The 10,369-nt window shown below is 36.6% G+C and overlaps 1 protein-coding gene across 6 annotated transcripts in view; it reads left to right on the forward strand.

The window, feature by feature from the left end:
• Nucleotides 1–10,180, forward strand: part of RBBP8 (RB binding protein 8, endonuclease) — a 34,034-nt gene extending 23,854 nt beyond the window's left edge. For all 6 annotated transcript variants that reach the window (XM_032442691.1, XM_032442692.1, XM_015855399.2 and 3 more), the window contains 6 exons: nt 791–905; nt 1,689–1,859; nt 2,632–2,701; nt 3,714–3,810; nt 7,754–7,895; nt 9,584–10,180. In XM_032442691.1, coding sequence (XP_032298582.1) covers nt 791–905; nt 1,689–1,859; nt 2,632–2,701; nt 3,714–3,810; nt 7,754–7,895; nt 9,584–9,681 — 693 coding nt within the window. In that variant the 3' untranslated portion in view covers nt 9,682–10,180. The remainder of the gene's footprint in view (nt 1–790; nt 906–1,688; nt 1,860–2,631; nt 2,702–3,713; nt 3,811–7,753; nt 7,896–9,583) is intronic.
• Nucleotides 10,181–10,369: the final 189 nt, after the last annotated feature.

Raw genomic sequence — 10,369 nt, forward strand, 5'->3', positions numbered from 1 at the left:
ACCTACTTGCTAACTAAAATCAATTTGGGACACATGATGCTTTTTCATGCTCCTATATAATGTTTGTTTATTCAGTTATCCTGTAGCATTTCAACTGTCTTGTTGTATTTGATAGACTTTGCCATGTGGTGGGTATTCAGGGTGAAACAGATGGACTTGATGGTATCTTAGAATTTTGTTGAACAGAAAAATGTTTTAAATCTCATGATTTTTCCAGTATGTCTGGAATAGACTACCCAGGGACACTGTGGATGCCCCATCCCTGGAGGTGTGGTGTTCAAGGCCAGGTTGGACGGGGCCCTGGGCAACCTGATCTAGTAAACATGGAAGTTTGGTGGCCCTGCCAGGCAGGGGGGTTGGAGCTTCATGATCCTTGAGGTCCCTTCCAACCTGGGTCATTGTGTGATTCTGTGATTTTTTTTCCCTGTGAAAACATTCATGAAGACATCTCTCTTTGTTAAGTAATAGAAGTTGTGCAGTTCATGACAATTGTCCTTATATTTGTGTACAGGTTGCCTATTAGAAATAGCAGGATGGCTGAGAATCCTCCTTTCTTTCTGAGAATTTGTTGGCTTTCTCTCAAATGAGATCTATCCTAATGTGTTTTTCTCTGTAGAATTTTAACATGAAAACTTAAAGCAGTTTCTTCTTGTCTAGCAAGTAATGTAATTTGCCAGACAAACGTCACTGTTCCTGGAAACTCTTTGGACAAAAATAGTTTTAGATGTATAGTAGTACTGTTGATTACAACAATTGCTTCTGGGTGTAATTGTCCTTTCTTTTTATTCAGGATGATTCTCAGTCAAGAATCGGAGGAGAAGTTGTTGATATGGATTATACATATGTTAGTGAAAGTGTGCTACTGAAAATGAAAAATCAAGAGCAAACACAGGAAAGCAGTCCAAGTAAGACTTTAATTTTTCCCCTCTTTGTTTTGATTTATTTATTTATTTATTGGGGGGGGGGAGGGGAAAAGAAAGGATGTTTTTTCCCCATATGTGATTAGACAATACAAACTGGCTTGCAGCAAAAAGCACACTTATTTTTTGCAGTTACAAAGATCAACCTGTCTCCTACTACAGTGGATAATGGTTGTTTCTTTGTTCAAACTTACATTCTCTAAACAAGGTTTGTTGTAAGACAAAGCCAAAACCATGCTTTTACCATGCTTAAACAGTTTTTTTCCCCTATGTTCTAGCCTGGAATGAGCATGCTTACCACTAAGTGCTTTGAAAGGCTGATAGATAATCATATCAGACTTCCTATGGAAAGTTATTTCTCATTTTTAATAGCATGCAATTAGAACTAGTATAGTTAAAATAAACTCAGATGTGTTTATATTGCATCTAACATATGATATATGGTGAATCACAGTTGCAGGGCCATGTCTTCTAACAGTGATTGTGTTCTGGTTTTTTCTTTGAGGGTGGTGCTTGTCATTCTTTGTTTTTTGGTCTCTTGTTTTTTGCTTGTTAGGGGTTGTTTGCTGTCGTTGCTTTGTTTCTGTTTCAAGATTTTGCATTATGTATTATTATTGAGTTAATCAGTACTGGAGCTGGAAGAAGATGCCAGTTCTTTATATACATTCAGTCAAAGCATCCCTTCTTTACTTAAATTGTTGGGACTGATTTGGAATGTTCGTTGCTCACGTGTTTTGTTGTGTTTTTTTTTTTTTTTCCCCACAATAGGAAGAGAAAAAAAAATGAATGATACCATAACAGAAATGTTTGATCGGACAGCTGATGAAGAATATGAATCATGCCTACCAGAAGATAGTCTTTCTGCATGTGATGAAAAAGAAACCGTGCATGGTGAAGAACTGGACAGAGGAATAACAGTAGCAAACAAGAAACTGAAGAGTGAGACATATGTTTATCTTTTATCTCTTCTTTATTAGTCTGGTCAGACTGCAAAAGTTGTAGTCAGGGTCTGTTCTATAGGAACGGATACGTCAAATCATAGAATCATAGAATTACCCAGGTTGGAAAAGACCTTGAAGATCAAGTCCAACCGCAGCCTAACCAGTACCCTAACTCTAAAAACCCTACACTAAATCATATCCCTGAGCACCACATCCAAACGGCTCTTAAACACAACCAGGGATGGCTGTGTTTAAATAAACTGTGAGTTCATTGTTCATAAGTTCATGGGATGATTCACTCATTGTAGTACATTAATATAACAGATACAAAAATTGTTCTGTTGATTCATCTATATTACACACATACAAATATGGGAGCTGCAATGGAAGTTGACATAGAAGCTGTACAACAGAATTACACCTAAGGAAAACACCAGTTTTTGGCTGTAGGTTAGGACTGTGATTTACTTGCTTTCTGTGTTCCCCACCTATATTGAGATTTCTCAGTATTTTGTATTTTAAGCAGCCTTTCCACTCCTATTCTGCTCATCTTATCTCACTGCTCTTTTTCTTCTTCCCCCCTAATGCTTTGCAATCATTGACCAACTAATTCTATATTATTTTTACTTTCTATTTGTATCTCCTACCTCAGAGCAGCATGAACATGGCTTTTGTTGTACTTAATGTCTCTAAAATGATTAGTAGGCTGTTTCAGCAGGCAGTCTTTTAACCTTATGTGACATGTGGCTTTTTGTTCTGTGTGTTTACAGAGCATGAGGATAAACAAGATAAAGCCAAACAGAAAGCTTTTGTGGAGCCATATTTCAAAAGCGATGAAAGGTAATTTGCCTAATATAAATAATAATAAAAGTAGTTTGTTTAACATGGGTATTCTAAGGGTATTTACTTTTTAAAGAGAACTTGTTCTGCCAGAGAACAAACCAGTTCATATGCAACTTATTAGCAGCTGAAGATGCGCAGGTAAAAAGATACTGTGAATTAGATAAAAGCTGAAGTAGAGGGGAAAAAAGACACACGTTAAGGAATATCAATTATATCTGTTGCAAAGGAAGGAATGATATTTCTGCTCTTTATAATCCCATTGAACGAAGTATTTTGTAATCCCTGTGGTTTCTTGTGGGCGTGTAGCCATGTGTGTGTTTATCATCAAAGAGCTGATGGGTCGCTTGTATAAATAAGAAAAAAGTTGTTATCTCTGGGCTTTTTTTTTCCTTCCTCTAGGCAATAAATGAGGGATGCAAAATAACTGTGTCTTGGGGCTTCCTTTGTTGCCTTTCTGCCTAATCATCATTGATAGTCTGGGTCTTCATAATGATACCAAGCCCTTCACTTTAATAATTACTGTCTTTTTATTTTAACATTGGCCTGTTTTCTTCACAGATAAAGAATTTGTTTGGTGTTTTGTGGTTTCAAGAGAGAGCATCTTATTTGAAAACAATCTTAGTTCAGTGTTTGAATATCTGCAGGAGGAATGTCCTGCTGTGATCAGTGCAGGATCTTCTGAGTCCCAAAATGTGTTCTTCAGAACTCACATTTTTGAGTAATTCAGATCAAGCCACTTTTATATGATGAAAAGCCATAAACACTTGCCATGCATATGTGTGGGTTTTTTTAAAGGATTTTATTGTATTTTTAAAACTCTGGAACTATTTTAATTACTAAAGTAATCATATTAAAGTATGAAATGTAGTATGTTTGGGTTTTGTGGATGCTGTGACTTTTTTAAGCTAACCATTATTTTATCCTAAAAGAAAAAAGTAAAAAAAGGGAAATTCTCAGACATGTAGAGGAAATAAATGCTTTATCATATGACAACATTTTTGTTTTTCAGGAAGAATACTATGTTAGATTTTCCTCATATTGAGGTGATTCGAAACAAAGAGGAAAGAAGAAAATTGCAAGGGCATACTTGTAAGGAATGTGAAATTGTAAGTAGTGTTGGTAGTTTTGGTCTTCTATGTGAAGGTATATGCAAACATACACAAAAAATTATATTACCAGGAGAATAGTATGGGGTTTTTCGTCTCTCCTTTACAAGTTTTTTCCTTTAAAATTACTGAACTGCTTACATATCATTTGAAGAAAGATACAATATTGACATAATTACATGCATAGAAAGGACATATTTAATTTGATTCTGAGAAGGCTGAGTTAGTTAGGGAATAATTTCATAAGTTAACATGCCAGAAGTGCTGATTAATGGCTGAATAATGATGGATTCTCTTAGGAGTCTTTTGGAACCAGTGCTGTTCATAGATCCTGCTGCTGGTCATTCTATAGCTAAGTTACATTTACTTAGCTGAAGAGATTTATTGGACTACGTTTTGGTCAAAAACATGTTCCTGAAAAATATCCTTGGTAAAACTCATTAAATTAGAATAATTTTTACAGTCAACAATAAATACCATTTTCAAAAATGTGCTTAATTCAGATAGTTTGAAAGAAAATGGGATATTGAAGGGAAGAAAAACCAAAACCTTTAGTCTATTTCTTGTCCCAGGAGCCACATGCTAGCTTTCAATTTCCTGCATCTGTAAGCTACAGATCAGTCAATCCAGTTCTTGTTACTTCCTGATAACTTAATTAGAGTGGTAATTCTGGAAACATTAATAGCCAGGATTTTTACAGTATTGGGTTTCTACATTCAGCCTTTAAAAAGGTTATATATATATATATTTATTTTTATTATTATTTTAAAGTCTAGGCCATTCAAGATGAATATCTTAGAATGTGAGGAATGCTTGGCAATAACACTGTAACATGCATGATAAAGCTACCTTTCAATGAAATGCCTGTGGGGAAAAAAAGGGAGTATTAGACAAAGCATAAGTAGTACTTTAAGAAGTCATGGCTTATTAGCCAGAAGGTTTTGAAAAGTTTCCTAAGTCTGAGGAAATGCTTAGGGAGTGGGTTGAAATCAGTAAATAGTTTCTAGCTAAGTGCTGGAAGCAATATTAGAGGGGTTGCCTGTTCAGTATGAGCTGATGTGAGAGATCTGACTTCTGCATGTGCTCTGGCAAACTGGTATTTGGGTCCTTTATGTCCTGGTCATAAGACTATTTCAAAGATCTCACAGTGTAAAATACAGTAAGATGTCTTCTGTTATGACGACTTCTCAGTGAGATCAGAGAAAGACTGCATGCAGGAGCTGCTTAGAGTTAATAAAATAAAATGTTAGTGTGATTCAGTCTCACTACACTTCCAGAGGGATAATCAGAGTTGGGTGTTTTAATATACATTTAGATTACAGAACTCGCTAAGCAACTGTGCTAAACTAACAGGAAGAGCATTTGAAAGATTTGTTCTCTTTAAGACCGCAGATAAAAGTTAAGTTCTGTAAACAGTTACTTTATGGTGAATGTACTGCGGGTGCATCTTTTCCCACATAGGAAAACCTAGCTGCACTGTTCTGTGTGGGGTTGAGGATGATGTGGATATCTCCATCTAGAAGGCAGCTGAGTTATTTTTTTCTCAATAGCAGCCATGTGTCACTTTTTCAGTCTTGACCAACCCAAAACATTTCAAAACGAGCTAAAATAAAGTTACTTTTAATTACTTTGGATTGTTTAGCTTGATTTATTTGGTTTTTTTAATTCTGTTCCTCTAAAACTGTGCCTTATTTGTCACTGTTTGATACATAAATACTCCCTACCAGTCATGATCTGTTTAGTCCTTTACCAAAATGAAGTACGTTGCAAATTTTCAGTAGGTTACTTTCTAAAATTCCAACTGTATATAGGACAAACATAATGTGATCCACTTATCCTTAAAAAAGACTCAGCTAATAATCACACAGATACTGTAGAATTTTTATTACTCATTTTGTAGACTCTGAGTCCACATCATTTCTTAACTTTTATTAGTATCATCATCATAGTATCATAGTCTCGTGCGGGTTGGAAGGGACCTTAGAGATCATCGAGTCCAGCCCCTGGGATTCGAGCCTCTATGTAGCAGAGCGGCACTTCTACCACTTGCACCACAGGGGGGATTACTGATGTGAATACTGATATATGTACTAGATGCCTGTTCCTCTTTTTTCATTAGTCTCTGCATCTGTAACAGACTGACAGATGTTTTTCCAGCTGAGTCTTTGAAGGCCACTTCATCTGACTCAATCCCTGTACTGTTGATACCCACTCAGGTTCTGACCTTGGGCCGTGGGCTCTTTGCTTTGAAGTGAGCAATGGATGAGACAGTAGCAAGCTGAATTTCTCCAGATACAGGCACTGAAAGGAGTTCTGCTGTTAGCAGTTTGGAAACTGCAAGATTTTTATGTCTATTTTATGCTTTGCCTGCTATCTATTAGGAAAAAAGGAATTTATCAGTGTACTTCACTGTTCTAAATAAGTAGATTTTTTTAAATGCTGCCGGTAGATGGAGACAGGAAGTAAAGTAATCTCTACTGACAGAAGTATTATGTTCCTTTTCTGATTTCCACTCTAGATTACTTTACAGCTGACTTAATGAGGTTTCAATTCTGCATTTTTTTTTGAATCATGATTTTGATGAAGTTGTTTTAGCACTTTATGAGGGCCAGGCTTCTTGTGCAATCCAAACTTAGCATTTCCATGCTGCTTGAATCTTATAATGCTTTCAGCTTTGAAAGTACTGTAGTATCTTGTGATAGTTAACTGCCCAATTGCTGTTTTAGGAGATGTTGAACTAGAATCACAAGTTAAAACACTACAGAATTGCACTGAAAAGTCCATTGTTTGTTTTCATTATATTTAAGGGAACATGCAGCAAAGAAGCTTGAAGGATGTGTGTACTTTTTGCAGTGCAGTCCCTAGCACAGCAGCAGATGTATTTATTAATTTAAATACAAAGTAGCTAATAAATGTACTACTTACTTTAAAAGAAGTACAACTGTTAAGTAGTATCTGGAGTCTCAGTGGTCAATCAACATGTTAAACTGGCTATTTCATAGAATGGTCTGGGTTGAAAAGGACCACAATAATCATCTGGTTTCAACCCCCTGCTGTGTGCAGGGTCGCCAACCACCAGACCAGGCTGCCCAGAGCCACATCCAGCCTGGCCTTGAATGCCTCAAGGGATGGGGCATCCACAGCCTCCTTGGGCAACCTTTTCCAGTGCATCACCACCCTCTGTGTGAAGAACTTCCTCCTAATATCTAACCCAAACCTCCCCTGTCTCAGTTTGAAACTATTCCCCCTTGTCCTATCACTATCCACCCTCATAAACAGCCATTCTCACTCCTGTTTATATGCTCCCTTCAGGTACTGGAAGGCCACAATGAGGTCTCCCCAAAGCCTTCTCTTCTCCAAGTTAAGCAAGCCCAGTTCTCTCAGCCTTTCCTCATAGTAGAAGTGTTCCAGCCCTCTATTTGTGTGCTCCTAGTTTGAAGATAATAAAACAGGAAGGATTTTGACTTAAGTTTGCTGTAAGCTCTAAATTTGGATTCTGGAAATAATTTTGCAGCATAAATTTTGTAGCATGATGTTTACTTTTTCTATTTGTAAATGCAAGTTGAAACTTTGTTTACTAGGAAACTCGTATCTACCTTGACACCTGTGCCAGCTTCATGAAATCAGCCAGTAAAACTGTTGACATAAGTAATTATACACATTACTAAACCTTTTACCTGTGGTATGCTAAAAGACATAAAGCTAACAAATGTGCCACTGTAAGGCTATGCTTAATCTGTAAACTTTGTAAACTTTTAGGATAACAGCCAGATATTTGTCATCTGGATGACAAATCTTTACTCTAGGCTCTCCTCTAGGCTCTCCTCGCCACTACTTTTAGATAACTGTGTTAATAAACATTGATTGACACTGTCACTGTGTAAAGTAGTTCCTCTATACATATAAATCTGTTAACTTGGATTTTTTTTTTTCTCACATACAGTATTATGCAGATATTCCAGAAGAGGAGAGAGAAAAGAAGCTAGCTGCCTGTTCAAGGCACAGATTTCGCTACATTCCACCAAATACACCTGAAAATTTCTGGGAGGTTGGATTTCCTTCCACTCAAACTTGTATGGAAAGAGGTTAGTGTGAAAAATAGCTCATAAATCCAGGAAACCATTTTAGGGGAAAAAAAAAAGGGCATTAAAAAGTGCTTTGTTTCTAGTCTGTCAGGCAGCCTTTCTCATCTAGCCTTTCTGAGATGCATTTACTTAATAGTAACCATTATTTTGAATTAATATTGTCTTTTTTTTAGCAGCTGTTGTACTACTAGGAAGAAGAGAATATAGGGAAACTTTCTCATGAACTAGGTAGAGAAGGCAGAAGTAATTGGTGTTGTCATAGTTGGAAACCCTACTTGTCTTTCAACCAAAGCAGGAACTGGGTCAGCATCTTCAGAGGCAAAGCCTGAGAGGTTGCACTCACTGAGGACAGACATGCAGCCCCACTGATCTTATTTGTCTGTATCTTGGGAGTGCCTTATAATAAAAATGGAAAAGTTGAGGGCCAGATGTGTTTTGGTAGTTCTTAATACACGTTCCCTGTGGCTGTGGCTAAATCATTCCTTCTGTACCTTAGTTTATGAGATAGTGGTGAGAATTCTTCTATGGTTTGAGATGGTTATCTTTATAAGATGAACAAATCATTGTCCTTCCTCTTGGTTGCCTTTGGAGCCAACGTTGCATGTATTCCAACTGAGGAGAAAGCTGATCTAGATTAAGCAATGTCCATTTTATAGCATCAAGTGATCAAGATATCCTTTACAGAGGTTGTCCGTTACTACTCATTTGGAATCTACTTGCAGTGCTGTTAAATTAGCTTCTTAGCAATCTCCTTGTTCTGCTAGCATAAGAGCTGGTCAGTTGTTAATAGTCCTTAACGGCATGTGAAAGGCAGACTTCAGATCTGTCCTTCCTTCATAAAGGTGACTGTGCAGCAGGAACACTGGGAAGGGTTCCAGTGATGATGAACAACTAGTTATCAGAAGTTAGGCATGTATGTAGGATGTATTTTCTATTTCTTCTTGGTATTTAGAACCAATTGGATTTTTAAAATAACTGAGGATTGTATAGAAAGCATTTTCCAATTATGAAGTAGGAATCTACTGCTCTCACCTCAACGGATGTTACTGCTGATAAACAGTAAAGGTTTGACAAAATCCAGCTGCTGTAACTGATTTGCATGAAGTGCCTGCTTACTGTCAGTGCTAGCAAAGTTGAGTGTGTTTTAGAAATTTCCTATGCACTTTCCTTATCAGAAAGCTGTTCAAAGTGTGTTTTATCTGTCGGTATGGCTTCTTCCAGTTAGACAAGTCTTTAATAGAAGAGAATGCTCTCAAAACATTGGGATGTATTCTAAAATCACAAAACACGTGTGCCTAAATTCTTCCTGTATGTGACTGGAATACATTTTAAGAAGCTAATTTTGTCAGACAACTGAATTTGCAGTACCAACATACTTCGTTACTCCTGTGTGAAATCTTCTGCAGAAAAGATGAGGAGAAATGCAATTTTGTATTTAGACGAACAGTTCATAGCCTCCATTCTTCTCTTCGGGCTTACTTGTCAGTACTGCATTACTTGGTAGTCACCCTCCAGAATGCAATTGAGTGTTTTCATTAATGATACAACACCCTGGGATCTGTAACTTCGTGTCAAGGGAGGGAGGGGGAAATAATCAGATTTTTTGAGGGTAAGCAAAAAATGAAACTAAAGCTATGCATGTTGTTGTATTATATTTATTACTCTAGATGTGCTCTTATGCTTTTTAGGGTATATTAAAGAGGATGTCGCGCCCTGCCAACGTCCAAAAAGACGGCAGCCTTATGCTGTAACGTTCTCTCCAAAAGGCAAAGAGCAGAAGACATAAAATGATGGGGAAGTAAAGCATACCAACTTGAAGAGCGTCTTTCTTGTCCTTAGGTATTTATAGTTAATATAAACTTGAAATAGAGACCCGTTCTTCACAATGATCAATCATTTCGTTAAATATGTAAATTTTATAAAAATTCATTTGAAAATCTGAAGTGTCTACCAGGAAACCGAACTATTTAATGTATGTTTGTTTCATATTGTGTTTAATACATTTTGTATTATTTTTTTGCACCTGTCAAACGACGAGTCTTTTTCTTTTCTTTGAAGTCAACTGCTACAACTTCAGCAAATCCGTCTAATCTTTTTGTTATTGTGTAACTTCTTGGAAGTCACTGAGATCACAGTTCTTCTTGCGAGGTCTAAGTGCCTGTCAGTGGGATCAGAAATGCTGATTTTGTAGGGTGCTTCCGTTTTGCACTGGATTTTTATAAATAAACTTTTTCTTCTAGAAGTAAGTCTTATCTGCTTTTAATAAAAGTGTATTAAATTGGAAAGGTATCTACTGTTAATAGTTCTGGAACTTTAAAAACCTGTACAGTCTTTTTCTTTCTTAAAATAGTAGTGTTAAATGTACAGTGCCACATTTCTTCCTTGTTTAAATTAGAATATCCAGTTTTTCATTTTTGTTGTTGTTTTAAGTTATAATATCTCCTTTATTGATAGGGAGATAAACATTGTCACTT

Source organism: Coturnix japonica, chromosome 2, assembly GCF_001577835.2.
Source record: "Coturnix japonica isolate 7356 chromosome 2, Coturnix japonica 2.1, whole genome shotgun sequence".
NCBI lineage: Eukaryota > Metazoa > Chordata > Aves > Galliformes > Phasianidae > Coturnix > Coturnix japonica.